The sequence below is a fragment of the Anser cygnoides genome, chromosome 3 (genome assembly GCF_040182565.1).
Source record: "Anser cygnoides isolate HZ-2024a breed goose chromosome 3, Taihu_goose_T2T_genome, whole genome shotgun sequence".
Lineage (NCBI taxonomy): Eukaryota > Metazoa > Chordata > Aves > Anseriformes > Anatidae > Anser > Anser cygnoides.
The window spans coordinates 1,495,252-1,512,891 of NC_089875.1; the positions used below are offsets into that span (position 1 = coordinate 1,495,252).

General features: G+C 48.9%; 1 protein-coding gene and 1 long non-coding RNA gene across 4 annotated transcripts in view; both read left to right on the forward strand.

The window, feature by feature from the left end:
* MEIS1 (Meis homeobox 1) overlaps positions 1–2,146 on the forward strand; it is a 105,734-nt gene extending 103,588 nt beyond the window's left edge. For 2 of the 3 annotated variants that reach the window (XM_048060730.2, XM_048060728.2), the window contains exon 12: positions 582–2,146. In XM_048060730.2, coding sequence (XP_047916687.1) covers positions 582–865 — 284 coding nt within the window. In that variant the 3' untranslated portion in view covers positions 866–2,146. The remainder of the gene's footprint in view (positions 1–581) is intronic. The other variant, XM_066995330.1, reaches the window with a different exon arrangement.
* A 7,380-nt stretch (positions 2,147–9,526) lies between these two features.
* LOC136790583 (uncharacterized) lies at positions 9,527–14,999 on the forward strand. Its single transcript, XR_010830797.1, has 3 exons — positions 9,527–9,944; positions 11,805–12,091; positions 14,722–14,999. It is a non-coding gene; the product is annotated as an uncharacterized lncRNA (long non-coding RNA).
* The last annotated feature ends 2,641 nt before the right edge of the window (positions 15,000–17,640 follow it).

A 17,640-nucleotide genomic window follows, 5' to 3' on the forward strand; every position in this document is an offset into this window, starting at 1 on the left:
CCGAAACAATACACCTGTCAGTTCCCATCAGCTATAGCAATCCAAGCAGAAGGCAGAGGCCCACAGAAAGCAGGAGGTTTTATTGTTTTAGGTCCAATTTTTCTTATTGTTCTCCCAACCACTGAAAGGTTGACTGAGTTGCACGTCTGAATTTTTCAGACAGAAGTGATCGCAGGGAAAGAATTAATTGATAACTGCCATTGATTTTTTTTCCACGTGTTTAAAAATACAGGTTTGATTTAACAATCGTCCTTAGTAATCCTATCAATTTCAGCTTCATATGAGGCCTTTGTTCAGAAACGTATGCGCTCGCTGTACGGCCCGTCTCTCAACGGTGTGAACTCTTGGGACAGATTTGAAGTAGCGGGGCTCGAGCGCCAAGTAGATAGATGCTGCTAAGGGCTCCCCCTTGCCAGGCCAGGGCTGCTGCCGCTTGGTGCCATCAGCCAGCAGCAGGCCGGCTCTGCCCCCAGCACGATTTCGGATGGGAAGCATCTCTGTGGCACGTGGAGCACAAAGCGCCCACCGCCCCACGCGGAAGCCGTCCCCCGCCACTCACACCCGCCTCTTTCTCTCCGCAGGGCTGCAAAGTATGCCAGGGGATTATGTGTCTCGGGGTAGTCCAATGGGTATGAACATGGGACAGCCAAGCTATACCCCACCCCAGATGCCCCCCCATCCTGCTCAGCTGCGTCATGGCCCCCCCATGCATACCTACATTCCTGGACACCCTCACCACCCAGCGATGATGATGCATGGAGGACCACCCCACCCTGGAATGCCCATGTCAGCATCAAGCCCCACAATGCTTCATACCGGCGAGCCGGCAGTGAGTGGACAAGTGATGGACATTCATGCTCAGTAGCTTAAGGGAATCCGTGTTGTCTGCAGCGGCGGTAGATTTCAAACATTGTCTTTCTGCAATGACTATGGAGTTCCGTTCTTGGCGTCGACTTTGGACCAAGGGACGTTCCTATTCTTCACAGGGACCCTGACAAGCAGGAAAACACCAACTGAAGTCAACTTCTGGGGACATGCTGAATACCTATATAAGACATTAAGAGAACAAAGAGTGAAATATTGTAAAATGCTATTATACTGTTATCCATATTACGTTGTTTCTTATAGATTTTTTAAAAAAAATGTGAAATTTTTCCACACTATGTGTGTTGTTTCCATAGCTCTTCACTTCCTCCAGAAGCCTCCTTACATTGAAAAGAAGCCTTACACTTATCCTGCAAATGACAGAAAGGGCTTATTTGCAGGATTTTTAGAGCATTAAAATAACTATGTCAGGCAGAAGAATCTTTCTTCTATCCTAGGATTTCAGCCATGCACACTCTCTCTCTCTCCTCCTCCTCTCTCTCTCCCCCTTTCTCTCCCTTTCTCCCTGTCTCTCTCTCTCTCCCTTTCTCTCAGTCTCTCTCTCTTTCTAGCCTGGGGCGTGAATTTGCATGTCTAATTCATTTACTCACCATATTTGAATTGGCCTGAACAGATGTAAATCGGGAAGGATGGGAAAAACTGCAGTCATCAACAATGATTAATCAGCTGTTGCAGGCAGTGTCTTAAGGAGACTGGTAGGAGGAAGCATGGAAACGGAAAGGCAGTGTATTTGAAGCCTAATTGTCACATCAGAGCATCATTGTCCCCATGCAGCAACCACCACCTTGTACATCACTTCCTGTTTTATGCAGCTCGAAACATGGACTGAAGATTTATTTTTAATATGTTGACTTTCTTTCTGGGCAAAACATCAGTCGTGTGCATTTTTCCATAGTCCCATCATGGAGCATTTATGTATACATTGTAAATAAATTTTGTGCAAAAAGGACTGGAAAAATGATCTGTATTATTGCAATTTTTTGTAAAAGTAGCAGTTTGGTATGAGTTGGCATGCATACAGATTTACTAAGTGGGATAAGCTAATTATACTTTTGTTGTGGTTAAACAAATGCTTGTTGATAGCCTTTTTCTATCAAGAATCCAAGGAGCTAATTATTATTAATAATAATCATTGCACACTGAGTCTTAGAGTTTCTGATTGAAACAGTTTGGATTGTATAATAACTCAAAGCCCAGTTGTAGTAGTTTGAGTGCAGTAATGAAATCTGAATCTAAAATAAAAACAAATTATTTTTTGTCATGGTGACTCCACTGCTTGCAAAATTTGTTTCCTGCCCCACTTCAGTATTTGTAGCGATTCCCTCCCAAATTGTGAGCCAAGCAGCTACAAAACTCATCTAGCTCCAGAGATGTACCTATAATTTGCTATTTAAATATAGGCTTTATATTTAAATAATGTAAAAGTAATGCTACGCTGCGTAAGGAAGCTCTCTCTGAACTTGCACTGTAAATTGTCAGGATGGTAACTGTTGCCTGTTAATAAACGTAATGCCATAGGGCATTAGCTCTCCACAGCATATTGGGCAGAAATTTGTAAATAATATTACCCCCCTCCAAATAATAATAATAATAATAATAATAATAATAACAACAACAACAACAACAATAACAATAATAATTTGCAGTTCTAACACGCAGTTTTAAATACTCCAGCCATCATTCCATCTCTTGCTGGATCTGAGCGTACTGAGGAAGGAGGAAAATAAAACTTTGGAAACGTTGGCCGGGCAGTGCCTGTTTGTGAGCGAGTGCAGTGCTGCCCCAGGGGCTGGGGGCTCCTCCGGGTGGGGGGCTGCTGGCTCCCGCTTCCACGCAGCCCGCAGCCAGCAGGGTGGTGGGGCTGCCGGAGCCCGGCTTTCCTTCAAAATAGGGTCACAGCTCCTAAAAATGAAATTAAAAAAATAAATTCAATTAAAATTGAATTCCTGCAGGTGGGAACAAAATACATAAATATTGTAATAAAGGTAAAATCGTGCACCCACGTGGGGCCGGGGGCAGCCCAGGGGCAGTGCCCAGCCCGGGGGGGTCCCCAGCAGGCCGGGGGGGGGCAGGCAGGCCAGAGCTCTCTGAAGCAGGGAAGCCCCCATAGTGGGGTCCTTTTCCCCCGCAGCTCGTATCTCCTCCCCCCCCCCCTTTTTTTAAAAAAAAAAAAAAAACTCTCAGGTTTCTTCCCCCCCTCTTTTTATAAAGGGCCGATAGGAGGCTGCACATCTCAGCTCCCGCTTTGGGAGCCGGCCGTAATGACACTTTTCTGCCAAAACGTGAATGAACGGGGCTTGCCTTTTGCTTGTTTTTTTCTTCCTTTTTTTTTTTTTAAATGTTTCTAGAAAGACAAAAACAAACCGCCCTCTTGCATGCGAGGGCACACGCGTCCCTTCCTCCCCGCAGAAGTGGGGCACAGACCTTCCTCCCTGGGACTTTTATTTTTTGGGGGGGCACATTTCAAATTAAAACCACTATTATATCCCAAGACATTTAATCAGCTGTAATTATAACACATTCAAAATGAAGAATATGCCTTGACAGTATTTTTATTGTTATTGTTCATCGCATGATGTTAGACAGCTTCAGAGGCACAGGAAAGAGAAGTAAACGGGTTACAAATAGGGAATTATCCCTCGTTTAGCATTAAAATTCATTTAGATAAAATTGCCACAAACATTTAAATGGGGAGATTAGTTCCCCCTCACGCCTTATTGCACTCTCTCAATGGCTCCGTTAAGAACATTTTACACGTTGGAAATTCCGCCTTTTCGGGCCGCTCGCTGTTTCCTAGCTACCCTCCTTTCACAGCGCCGGGGGAGGCCGCCGGGGGGGCCGGGGGGGGGCCCGGCTGCGGCCCGGAGCTCGGCTCGGTCCCCGGGGGGGGGAGGTTTTGGGGGGTGTTTTTGGGGGGCGGTGGGGATGCGCGCCCCGAGGGACTGCGCGCAGCGCTGCGCGGGGACCTGGGGGCGGCGGGGATGGCCGGGGGGGGGGGGGGGGGGGAGGAGGAGAAGGCGGAGGAGGAGGAGGAGGAGAAGGAGGAGATGGAGGAGGAGGAGGAGGAAGGAGGAGGAGGAGGAGGAAAGCCGGTTTCGACTGCCATCTCTTGGGGGCTCGGGAGAGTGCCGCGGGGGGGGGGGGGGGCTCCGCGGCCGCCCGCGCAGCGCCGGCGCAAAGTTTGCGCATCCCCCGGCGAGCTTTTATCCCCTCCCCCCTTTGATTTTTGATTTTTAATTTTCTCGCCCGTTTTTCTGCAGTGGCCACCCCTCTCCCCAGGGGCTGCCGGAGAAGGGCTCCTTTAGGCTAAGAAACCTCACTTTTCGTCCCCCTCCTGCCTGCCTGCTTCCAATCCCGGGCTCTGTTGCGCTCCGCTCGGCGCAGCGTGCAAAAACTGCGGGGTGGCCCCAAAAATACAGCCCCCCCCCCCCCCCCCCCCCCCCCAATTTCCCACCCCCGCGGCTGCCGCCCCCAGCCCGGAGCGGGGCCGGGGCCGCCTGGGGGCGGCTGCGGGGCCGGGGCCCGGCCGCTTTGTGCGCGGAGCTTCCCTGGAAATAGCGGAGCGCCTGGGCGGCAGCTGCTGCCGGAGCCCCGAGAAACTCTTTGGGAAGAGCAGGGGGAAAGAGTGAAAGGAGAAAGAAAGACTGTTCTTTTTTTTTTTTTTCTTTTTTTTTTTTTTTCTTTTTTTTTTTTTTCCCTTTGGTGCCATTTTGGATGTCATCTGTTACCTTGGTGACTGTGCTCAGCCCCCAAAGCCCCTGGATTGTTAGGAAAAAAAAAAAAAAAAAAAAAAAGCCTGCTATTTCTGCACCGTCATTTATCACTGTCACCGCATAATGATTCCCCTCGCAGCTCCTTATTGATGTTTGTAATTGCATTATCTCATAAAGGGAGGGGGTGGCGGGCCGGGATGATCAATGGAGCCGCGCCGTGCATGCCGGGGTCAGGGGCTGCGGGGGGCTGCGGGCCCCCCCCGGCCCCCCCCGGGCGGGCACCGAAGTCCCGGGACCGCAGCCGGTGTGCGGGGCCCGGCACCCCCGGCGGGGCCGGCCCTGGGGGCACCGCGGCCCCAGGAGGGGGCTGGAAAAAAAAAAAAAAAGAAAAAAAAAGAAAAGGAAAAAAAAAACCCTCAGGCTCCCCCCCGGGGGAAATTAAGGCGGCTGGAAAGTGAGGAGGATGGGGAAAAAGGGCTCGGTAAATCCGCCCCCCTCCCGGGAGGAGCGGACAGATGAACGTTTTTTTGGCCGGTACCTGCGGGGCTGTGATTTTCGGCTTTTTTTTATTACCAGTTTCTTTCAAAAACGGAGGAGCCGCCGCCGCTCGCCCCCCGAAAGCAGCGCTCCCAAAAGCCCCAGAGCCCGGCAGCCCGCGGGTGTCCCCCCCCGGCCGCCCCCCTTCGCTCCTACCCTGCCCGCGAAGCTTCCCAACGAAGTACCACCAACTCCTTTCCCCCCATCCTCGTCTCACGCCCAAAAGTTAAAAAACAGATTTATTTCCCGGCCGGTTATCCCGGCAGAAAATCCCAAACCGTGGCCCTCCACCCTCCAATATAAATAAAAATAAATAATAATAATAAAAAATAATAATAATTTTTAAAAAGCACATACAATATAACACTAACAACCGGGGATGCGGAGCCCGCCCCAAGCCCGGCACCCCCCGCAGCCGCCCCCAGCCCCAGGGCCAAGCAGATCCTGCCCCCCCCCGGGGCAAATCCTGACCCTCCCCCGTGCCAGCTGCCCCCCCCCCGGCCCAGCACCCCCCGGCTCTGGGATGTCAGCAGCGCGCTCCCAGCCTCGGTGGTTCTGCTCTCTCCCCTCTCCCTGATTTTTTATTTTTATTTTTTTTTTTTATCTTTCTCAATTTCCTCCAGGAATGAAGAGTTGGCGCTACCGTTGGACTTGTAAAGAAACGCCAGTTGTCTGCTTTTACACAAACAGTCACGTTTCAAAATAAACTTTATAAGGATTCCAATTTTAAAGTAAACCAGTCGTCACGGCCAGGCAGCGGGGCGAAGACGTGCACTTGAAATCTGAAATGGGAACTAATCAAACTTAGCTATTTCTTCCCTTTACTGGTCTGATAGTTTGCAATCTGGACTTCCATACTTTAAAAAAAAAAAATATTTAGTGCCGTAGCCCACGGTTAAAATAGTGAAAAATTAGTCTCGTTTCAGAAATTATTTATTTATAGAACGAACATGATTAAAACATAAAAAACACACAAACTGCAGCTGCAACAAAAAAACCCCACCGTGATTTACGATTATTAAATCTTTGATTGCCATGTTAATGTTTCTTTTTCTACCTTTCATTTGCATTTTAATCTATCGAATCTTTACAATTTTGCTGCCTCCTACTCGAATGATTGATTACACATCTGAAAGGAAAAAAAAAAATCCTAAGCTTTCTGGGCGAGCTTCTATTTTTCCTCCCCCCTCCCTTTGCTGGTTAGCTTTCTGAAACCTTCCTCAACAATGTTAATGCAAGCAGGACAAATTAATTATGCTCTTTTAAATGTCAAAGGTATAAATAAAAACGCCCCCCCCCCCCCCCCCCGCGCCTTTACCCCTCGCCCCAAATGGGAATATTTTTCCGAGCCGCTTGTTTTAAAAGCGAGAAGGAATCACCCTGGTAAAATACAATTAAAAGCAGCATACGCGCAGCATCGCGACTGTAAATAAATATTATTGCAGGGACATTTACCTGGGGGCTGGAGGGGGTGGGGGGGGAAGGGGCAGGGAGAGGCAGGGAGCTGGGCTGCGGGCGCAGCGGCAGCGCTTCCCTTCTCCGTTCGTCCCCAGCTTCGCCGTTGGTTCCCCCCATTTGCCCCCCCCCCCCCAAAAAAAAATTGGGGCGGTGCGGGCTGAGGGGTCCCCTCGGCTGGGGGAAGCCGGGGAGGGAGGGTTATGGGGCACCCAAAAAGGTGCCGCCTGCGGGGATGCGCCCACGGAGGGGAAACCCACGCGGGGATGCGCCCACGGGGGGGTGCCCACCCGGGGGTGCGCACCTTGGGGTGTGCCCAGCTAGGGGTGCCCGGGGGGGGGCACCCACATGGGAGATGCTGATGGGGAGCACCCGGGGGGGACACGGCCGCCGGGGGATGCCCACGGGGGGATGCCTACCCGGGGGATGCCCACGCGGGGGCATTTCGGGGGGGGCGGTGGAAAAGGAAAAGGGATGGGGGAGGCTCCGCACCTGCGGACGGGGGGAGAAAACCTTGTGGGCAGACGGGGAGATTTAGGGGGAAGAGGCGGCGGGTTGTTGGGAAAGTAATGGTGAGGTGTCCCGCGGACTGCGGGTTTATTGTGGGGCGGTAACTCCCGGATTTATTTATTGCCGGGGCCATATAATAAAGATAATGACCGCAAACTCGAGATAAATGCTTACGCCCGTAGCTGGTCAATTCTTTTTTATTTGAGAGAGTGATCCGGAGAGGTGAAAGTCATCTTCTCCCGACCACAAATATCAGTCTTGGTTTCCACCACGTTATAAACATGCCATGCAAATAGCGGGGCCGCTGCCGGCCCGGGGGGGCTGCCCCTTCCCTTCGCCTTCTGAGTACCCGCCGAGGGCAGCGGCCAGGCGAAACGCCGGGGAAAAGAGCTGCCCCCATGGAGAAATCACATTGAAATAGGAAAATGAAGTAAAGTAAAATAAGGTAAAATAAAATAAGGTAAAACAAAGTATAATAAAATGAAGTAAAATAAAGTAAAATAGAATAAAGTAAAAAAGTAAAAAAAAAAAAAAAAGGTAAAATAAAGTAAAATAAAATGAAGTAAATAAAATAAATAAAATAAAATAAAATAAAATAAAATAAAATAAAATAAAATAAAATAAAATAAAATAAAATATAAAAGAAGGAGCCGGTGCCCTTGGGGAAATGCCCCTTGCAGCGGGAGCTGGGGCTGAGGGTTGGCCGCCGCACCACGGTCCGGGGCTGCTCCCATCCTGCACGCCGGGAAGACACCTGACAGAGGTGCGGGGGGACGGAAGGGAGAGAAAGGAAAAAAAATATATAAATAAAGAAATAAAATATTGAAAAAAGAAACAAAAAGAAAAAAAGAAAAAGGAAAAAAAAGAAAATGCAAAAAAAAAAAAAAAAAAAAAAGAAAAGAAAAAATGAAAAGAAAAAAAAAGAAAAAAAAAAAGGAGAGGGAGGACAGAGTCACACACTCTCGTGGTTCGTGCGGGGGGTAAAAGGAGCCGGCTGCAGGGTGCGAAGAGCCTCAGCCCTCGGCAGCCCGGCGCTGCCCCGAGCCCTGCCCGCAGCCGCCGGGAGCCGCAAGCGGCGGCCCCTCCGCGCAGCCCCGCCCGCAGCCCCCAGGGGCGAGCGCTCTGCTCCCAGCACGACAAGTTGTCTGTCTCACTTCAAAGGCTGATAACCTAATTGTTTCCAGAGTTTAAAAGTAATTAAGCTGTATTAAAGAAACTTAAATAAAAAACAGTTTTCTTCGCGCCGGGTCTCCGCTCACTCAGGCGGTGAGTGGGAGCCCCGTTTCTCGGAGAAATGCATTAAAAATCGTGCATTTATAGAGCATATGCGAAAAATGTAAACAGATTTCGTTTTTGAAAGGGTATGGGTAAAGTGGTGGTAATTATGTATAATTAATGCTGAAGGGAAAATGAACACATAATAGGTTCCAAAGATTAAACCATCTGTAACTATCAGGGGAACTTTTAAAGTTTCTCTCTCTCTCTCCTTTTTTTTTTTTTCCAAAGACATCTATTTCCTTTCGCTAAGGATTTTTAGATGTAAAAATTCAAGCCAATGTTTGCCTCTCCGAAGTATTCTGATTTGAGAAACAAATCCCTAAAAGGTTTCAGCAATCCTCAACCTACGACTTTGAAGATCATCCAATATAAAAATAAATCGAACAGTAATTTTAACTATTATTAAAATTTACAGCACTTAATTTAGTTAGGTGCTGGCTTTCCATTTCTGATTACACCATAAGGAAGTTATTTTACTGAGAAATGTTAAGATAAAGTATAGGCATTCCCACACATTCTTTATATATTTTTTCTGGCATATATTTATTAGAGTCCACTCAATCTGCTTCAATTGCTAGGTGATGCAGAATCACTGGAGCCTTTTATTTATTTTTTTTTTTTTTTTTGTCCAGCAACATCATGTTTGCAGGGTAGAAGCAGACTGTGAAGATTCTTATCTGCACACACGATGTTCAGCACAAGTGGATATAAATTTAAGTGTTTCTCCCATCTCGGCTCAAGTTCACAGAAGTAAACCCAGCGTGTTTACCGTCTGCAAACGGAGCTAACTTTGGTGATAGCACCAAAACCCCCTGCTAACAGATTTTGGGGCACTGTGTGAGCTGTGACTTCTGCCTGAGAGTGTGCCCACCCCATCAGGCACATGGTACACGTAGTGGCAGAGCCGCTGAGCCTCCCGTGCCAGCGGGGCAGCCGCCAACCCTGCAGGCTGGTTTGTGAGGCGGGTGCCTGGGCAGCGTGGGGCGGGCAGCTCAAGTTGTCAGGAGTGCCAGTGTTAGGGTGCACGGACTGCTTGGCTTGCTATTGCGTCCTCCTGGGGGGTGAAAATGCCTTGGCTGCTCCTGGTCCGAACTGCGGGTCTGCTCTGGTGCTGGACGTGGCCGGGGTGGTGTCATCCCAGGGGGAAAGCTGTCTGTCGTGGCCAGCTGGCAATGTAAGGAGAGGTTTGGTCTGGCACCCCCACGCCCCGTTTATTGCCTTTCACTTTGAGAAGCAGGTTTATGAGCAGTGGGACTGCTTTTTGAAGCGTACCCTGTACAGAGATGCACGGCTTAACCCCTCAGAGTGATGCCTGGGCTCTTTCCTTGCTGCAGAGGCCAAGTAGCTGTGTTTCAGCTTGGGGTTTCTGACCAGCCCAGGTGGAGATCCTCAGCTGAAGACCCTGAAGCCATAAAGGGGCTTGCTCCTCACCAGCTGCTCTGCTTTAACTCTAGGGGTGCCTTTTAGGCTGCTCGCTCCTCAGGCTGCCTGGGTGAGGCCGCCTGTGGCCCCCAGAGCTCAGCCAGGACTTTTCCTGATCCATGTCTCTGTTGCGCAGAGAGCGAGGTGAGCACTTGGGCACGTGGGATAGGGTGGAGGGGAGCAGGGCTCAAATGGGGATCGTGACCTTAGAAACTTGTTTTGGGGGATGAAAACTGTAAGGCCCAGCTTGCTTCAAGTAGTCCCCAAAGCTGTTGTGTCTGCCTGTGCTACAAAAGCTGGTTTCCTACCCAAATGCCCAGGTATTTGCTGGTAACAGTGTACAGAGGCAGGTGCACCGTTCCCTGGCTCTGCCCAGAGTGTGCTTACCTGGCTCTCGCTGTGTTCCTGGTATAGCACCAGCCACATAGACCTCAGCCAGAGGCTTTTTCCCATGCCTGGGAAATCCCCTGTGAAGGCTCCTGTGTTGAAAAATCCCCTCTTCCCCTTGGTGTCCTGGACGGAGATAAAGGACAACTCCCCCCCCCCCCCCCCCCCCCCAAGTTTGTCACTGTCCTTTAACAGAGTAAATTAACAGCATACTTCCCTTTCTGATGCCTTTTGATGTGCTAAGACTCACACAGCCACCTTCCTTCCAGGTACCAGCAGGGTACCTGGTGGGGCTGAGCACAAGGATCCCCAGAGAGGCCACTGAGGGCCAGCTCCCAGGGACATGTTGGGGTGACACAGCACCAGGACAGGTGGCCCTGCCTGGTGGGAGGGCAGACTGCCTCGGCGTGCCTCAGTTTCCCCATTGCTGGTGGTTGTTTTGCCCCATGGCTTGTGGCAGCGGGTGGCTGCTCTGGGACCGGGTCACCGCAATGAAATTAGCAAACGGGTCTTGTTAACGAAGGGATCGGCGGAGTCTTCCCTGATGGCATTAAAACCTCCTACCTGGCAAATTAGTCCTCCCTCTAACCTCGTTTTCCTCTTACAAAATGTTTCCCTTATTGGAACTCATTAGTATTCTGCTATTTCCACTGCTGCTCTTTCTCAGTAATTAGAGAGGTGCTGAGGTGGCAGAGCCCAGGTTTGCACCCAGATTTAGCTTTCTGCTGAGTTTGGGGAGTTGCCAGGCTGGTGAATCAGAGCCAGGGCTTGCATTTCAATGGGACGATGGGGGAAGGCTGTAAGTGCTTGTTGTGGGATTTTTGCCCAAACATGACCAGCTGCTCTCCTGAGTCAGTGTCCCTGTCCAGGCCAGAATGGGCCGAAAATGAGAGGTAAAGGCTCAGCTCCATTTAACATCTGTCCTTGACTTTCTGAATGTGGCAGTGGTGGCTCGAGAGGTGACCTACCTCTCCATGGGTGCCACTATGCTCCTCTAGCAGAGGCCACCATCCCATGGTGGCTGGAGGCTGTGCCAAGCTGGTGCCCACCAGCAGCTCAGGAACTCGGTGATGGTGGTGGCCTTCAGCTCAGCTTGGGGATCGCGGACAGGGAGTGACCAAAAAGTGCAAGAGATGCTTTGCTGGGAGTTCCCATTGGAGTGAGGAGCTGGGTGTGATGGGAACAGCCAGAGAAGAGACCTTTGTGCTGGGAACCTCCTTCAGTCTCCTCTCTGCAGGTCAGGTCAGGGCTGGGAGGTCACCTTGCCTCGTTTATGTACTGCAGGTGCTGGAGGGACATCTCTCTTCCTTGACAAAACACTTTAAAATCCAGGGCACAGCTCTCCTGTGAGAGGGAGGGCGGTTACAACCCTGCCTGCTCTCTTTCTGGGGACAAAAAGAGAAAGTTATCACAGGGGTCCCACCACACACCCACCTGGCTGTAGCTGGGTGGGAAGCACAGCAGCGCCCTGCAGCTGGGGGCTCCTGCCTGCTGCCTGTACCTCTACATCCCCATGCCTGGGAGGTGCACACCAGCTTCCTCTGGAAAACTCTTGCAATGAAGAAATTAAGAATAATATGCATAGAGGGAGGCTTTTTTTAAGCATGTCTTTCTCAGCATCCAGGCAAGGAGACGTGGCGTCAGCTGTAGGACCTGTATCAGGGCATGTTCTTGGTCCTCACCGCCAGCAGAGTGAAGCGGCCCTTCACCTCTGACCGAGGAGGATTAGACACAGACTCACCAGCGCTAAGGGAGGGATGTGCTGTAAAAATGCCTCCTGGGCAGTGCAGCTTTGCGGTGGACGTGACCCCAATCTGCTTCAGATGGACTTTTTATGGTGCTACATCACTGCGGCATGCCCCGCCTTCCTTCTCTCTCTCAGCCACAAGCATGCTGGCTCCTAGGTAGGTGAACTGTGAGGCTGGTAATCGATGAGTTTTAGTACATTTTTTGATTTAAAGCACCCTGGCTCCTGCTTTAAAACTACCAACCACTCAGCTGATGCACGGTGTGAGCTTGCCATGCCCAGCAGCCAGCTTGAATGTCACAGTGAGATATTTCAGGCCTGTTTGCAAGCAGGGATGCACTTGGTGTGCATGGGTCAGTGGGTAGGTCAGGGGTAAGGAGCTGGTACTTCTGAGGGGTACTTCCTTTCTCCTTCAAATCCAGGAGGATAGCAAAGGAGAGCTGGTTTGTCTACCAGGAGCTTGGCAGGGAACAGTCCTGGCTGTTACTCAAACCCTCCTGTACAGAGGAAGCTTTGTCCTTGGTCCCAGTGGTAATCAGGCTGTGTTCATCTTTTGACCTACAGAATGAGGGCATATACCCTTTAATAATAACAAACAGTCAAAAAAAAAAATTCTCCTTATCCATCCATAAGGGAATTCTCCATATCCATCCATCTGCTTCATTTTGGAAGACTCCAAAGCCCTTGAAGTCCACGCCACCCAACTCCGTTGCCATCTGTGTGGGGGAAGTGCCAGCTTTCCGCACGCAGACGTTTAGGAGCTATTGCTTGAGAGATTACTTTGGAGTTACTGCTTAAATTTGTAGTTCTTGGACAGCCTTTAAGATTAACCACCATTTGGTCATGATCTTTTGGGGGAAAAAAAAAAAGCCCTGTAATAGTAATAATAATCAACAATTCCTTGTTTTTGACTTCTTGAAGCTACTGTTGTGAACTGAGCTCTGTGCAGGCAGTAAGCAACCATTATTTTGTGTCAATAAGCAATGTTTTGTCCCCTGCACAGCCAGGAGCGCTGTAGCACAAAGCAGCCCAGCCCTGCTTTCCAGGGAAGGGCTCCAACCTTGCTCATTGCTGTCTCCAGGTGGAGCAGCCCTGGTGTTAGCTCAAGTCCCACTTCCAGAAACAATGGAAAAGTAGTGGGAGGTTTTTCAATGTGCATATCCAGCTTGAAATACCACCCTTCAAATTTTGGTTTGGGGAATTCTTTTCTCTGGAGCAAAGAGGAACTTGGTGAAAAGATTTGCTTTCTAAAACTGGTTGACCCCACAAATGCATGGGAGAGTGAGCTCTGCAATTCAGACCATAAAAATCCCTGATTTAACTAAACTCTCCAAGACCTACAACCCTTAATAAATGGGGTTTCAACCAAGGCTGTGCTATCTGCAGCACTTACAGCTAAAAATGAGGGAATTTGTATGTTGATTGCTACTCAGGGCCCCTGGGTGGCTCTTTATTGCTGTGCTGAGACAAATTTAGCAGGAAATTTGAAGTGCTCCCCCAAAATAAAGGGGCAACCTCAAATCAGCCTGAGTGCAGAGGAGAGCTGGGCTTGGTTTGCTCTTTCTCCTTCCACATAGCCAAGGTATCTGTGTGATGGCTGCGAGCAAGTACGCAAGGCACATGCTTTCAGGAAGGCATGAAGTACCCTTTACAAAAACTGATTTGTTCTGAGTTATCCTCCCTCTTTTTCATCCCTGACTGCTCTACGTTATGGAAGTCTCCCTGCCATGAGTGTAAAAACACACACAAAACCAAGAGATGTGTAGGAAAGCTGGTAACTGAAGCTACACAACCTCCTACAGCACGCACAATCAAAGAAAGTTGGTATTAACTTCATGGTTAGAGGAGAAAAGGCCTTTGAAGGAGTTGAATGGAGCTGTTTGTTTTCCCTTCTGGAGCCCTGCTCCTCCAAGGCATGCTGTTATGCTCACTGGACCTGAGTTTTATAGGTTGGACTGCAGCCTTTGACAAAACTGAATTTGCTTTAAATTACTGAAATTAGATACTTATAATCCAAAGTAGCAGCCTAGGGGCTCTCTTGTGTATTATCCTTCACTCTCAGCCCTTTGCTTTGTAGTGTCAGTGGACTAATTTGTTAAGAAAGTAGGGATATAAGGCAGTAACTCTGAAACCAAGGAGGAGCACAGACCAGCTCTGTGTTTTGCTGATACTTGTTATCCCCTTACCGAGCAAGACAGTGCCTCTCCTGGAGGTAGTCTCTTCAGAGCATGTTTTTGTCAAATTTTGGCTTTGGGAATTACAATTTGAACACTGTTCCTCATGGTGTTTGGGTGGTAGCATTGCTTTCTTCCTTTCCCAATGAGGTGGGACATCCAGGGCATGGGGGGACTTTCAGGCTGGGCAGCAGAAGAAGGATTTCCTCCTAATCATGGTGACTGTCCAGGTACTCCCTTTCCAACCAAACTTTCAATGAAAACGGAGTATCCAGATCTCCTGTACTTGCTTGGTCATCTTTCCCAGCCACCTTATCCCATGCTGCACATCCTCATACCTCTGGATCAGATCTTTCAGCAGGGCAGTTTTATTGTCTTCAGGGATGGTTTCTATTAACTGAGAATCTGTCCCTTTGTATTTCTAGCTCAGCAAAATAAATAGCCTCCAAATAGTCAGATTTCTCCTTCTTTTGCTTGTAGCATTAATTTGTGCATGTGGGAAAATGTGCACATGTGAGAGACAAAAAGTGAAATGTGTTAGATGGAATGGATGCTGTAAAACCTGTAAGGAAAATCTTTAGGCATGTGGACAATTTAGTGATTTGCCTTCCAGCTGAACTGTTCCCCTCCTGCTTTTGGTGGTGCATTTCCTTAGCGGCAGCACACCCCCGTGCCTGTTTCCTGTTCAACGAGGAGTAGGAAGAGCCACCAAGACCAACAGACTCCCACGGCACCTATACCATCACTGGGCTGCGATGCATTTAACATACCGAACAGTAATTCTCCGTCATCCCGCACTTGAAGGATCTGGACCTATTTATTACATTTCCTGATGTGCTGTTCCGAGAAACCTTACCTGCGTTTCCCTGTCTCTATATAAGCATTTAAGGAATTTCGTTACCCAAGAGTGACTTTCACGTGAGAGCAAAGAAACACCCTCATGTTGGTTTATACTCTGGCGATGCTCCAGCCCGTAGTCTGCGTTATGCACTCCCTGCTGTAGGGCAAACTGTTTCGCTGTAGGATGTGGAGCCATGGGTTTGCACCACTTAGAAGGGAAGTGCTTTCTTGAGACCTCTCCTTTATGGCAGCTTTTATGCTGCTGGTGACCTGGCATGCACTGGGGCTGAAGCTTTGCCATCAGTTTTGGAAAACCTTTGGTTTATGAGCCTGTGCTTTAGGCATGTGAAGAATACGTAAATATTTTCAAAGTGATGGAGCCAAGCACAGAGGTCCACTCCGTACCTCTACCCTCTGTAGCAGGACTTGTAATGTCTATGAAGGAAAAACCAACGTATTAATTTTCTGCTGCTACTGCATAGTGGGATTTATGCATGCCATTCCCTTACTGTTAATTGGAGATTATCACATCAGGGCTCTCATATCACTAATAGAATAAATCCTTAAATCATGAAGCATTTAATTGTTGCCAATTAAAAGGCCTCTTCCTCCTTGTACTTGCGTTGTGGAGCTCTCAAATATAAAAGCCCAGGGAGAAGCGGCTCTGGTGACACTGAGGTGGGACGGGGACAGGGCACATGGCTGCAGATGGATGTTGTCAATACATCAGAGGGAGGAAGGTGGGAAGAGGTAAGTCCTGGTGGGATACACCCTTACTTTTTTTTTCACCTGCTTCCTGTAGTAATACGCAGAGGTGTTTGGGGATGGGTACATCCCTGGCTGGACATCGGGGCACTTCTCTTCCTGGGATAATTCTGCAGGCCCAGTTTGTCCCAGAAAGGGATGCTCTAGGCTGGTATGGGAACGCAGGTTTATTTACCTGCCTGGCCTGAGATGTCTCGGATATTTAGTGACTCAGAAACTCCCTCTGAGTGCAGTTTTCAAACTTATCTTTTTGTTAAAACAGAGCCTAGTAGGCCAAATTTAACACTGAGGCATCATATGGATCATATGGAGGGCTGGGAATAAAATTAATTAATGCAGGGATTACAATGACCTATAAATGTCATTGTTTCATCTCAAAGATATATTGGTACTGTAATTTTTACTTAACTCTTTCAAAGGACCACATGTGAGCACAACTGAATGGATACGGAAATTATTTATACAGCATGTTAAAGGGACATTAAAGCATTTCATAGCATGTGGTAGGCCTCTCAGTGAGGCGAAAGGCACAGATCAGCTATCCAGCTGTGGTGTGCTGCTTTGGCTGTGCCAAAGCCACCAGATGATGTACTTTCCTGCCTGTCTCCAAAATAAATGCGAGCAGGAGTGGGCTGGATGCACATTCCCGGGTGGGGGATCCCCATTTTTATCTGCATCTTTAAATCTGCAGTGGGATGAGGGTGGAGGTTTCATTTTCCAGCTCTTTACTGCTGGTTTTGTGTCCCTGCTGTGTCGTCTGCCCTGGGGCTCATGGAAAGGGGTGGTTTGCCCCATGCCAGGTAGGCATTGGTCTTTGCATAGTAGATTTGCATAGGAAATCCAGCAGTTTTCAGAGATCATTGGCTTGTGGCTGCTGCCAGCCTCAGTGACAGTGGTGGTTAATAAGTCCTGTGTAGCTGTGCCTGCTTTGCAAAATAATAATAAAAAATAGAGCAAGCATCCAGTCTGTAGGGGCTGTAGCTTGCCCAGGATGTTGCTGCATCCCGTGCCCACCCACTGGGCCTCTTCCCAAACCTGGTGGTGACCACCAGTGGTCAGCAAGCACTGGCTGTTAATGCAGATACACAACATGTAAGTAGAGATTAAACAGATGCAAATTTTGTTTTTTTATGTGTAAAATACACAATATATATGCTATATATATGCACAAAAATGATATATACTCATGAAAAGAAGGCTGCAGTGGATCAGATGCAGGGAGCAAAGGGACACAGGTGACTCTAGCAGCTGTGGAAGAAGCTGCAGCTGATGAACCTCCCCAACACCCACCCAAGAGGTGCATTTTAATCCCCCAAAAGGTGGTGAAGGAGCAGCGGGGAGATGCACGCAGCCAAGCCCCTCCCGTGTACAGAAAATAAGGACCGTGAACTATGGCAGCAACCTGGAGGAGCTTTGTGGTAACACCATAAACCAGCCGAGCTTTGCCCTGAGGTTTACGGCAATGTCATCACAGTGCCTTGATGGAGAGTGAGCCTGACCTCATGATTCACAATTGACCGTCTTTTATTTGATAATCTCTATGCGTGGTGGCATTGTGAACTGCTTTGCATGTACTGGATTGAAATGGGTGCCTGAAGCCTCGGCAGGGCTGGGGCAGAGCCTGTGTTTTGGGCAACGTAACAGTAAGAACCTGAGCACGAGTTTGGTGAACGGGTTGGGCCAACGTGTATCTACTTGTGTTTGAACAGCTCTGGGGATGTATCCTATTTTTCAGAAGGGAGGTTGAGTGATTTTTGGATGGTACTGAGACATCCACACCCTGTGTGGTGGATGGAGATGCTTGCGGTCTGGTTTAGGTCATGCTGTCGGTATCTGGCCCTGAAGCATAGAGAGGTCTTAAAAACAAAGAGCAATTTAAGGTTGAAATGCCCCAAAGTAGAGCAATTGGACTTTAGAGACCAAATTG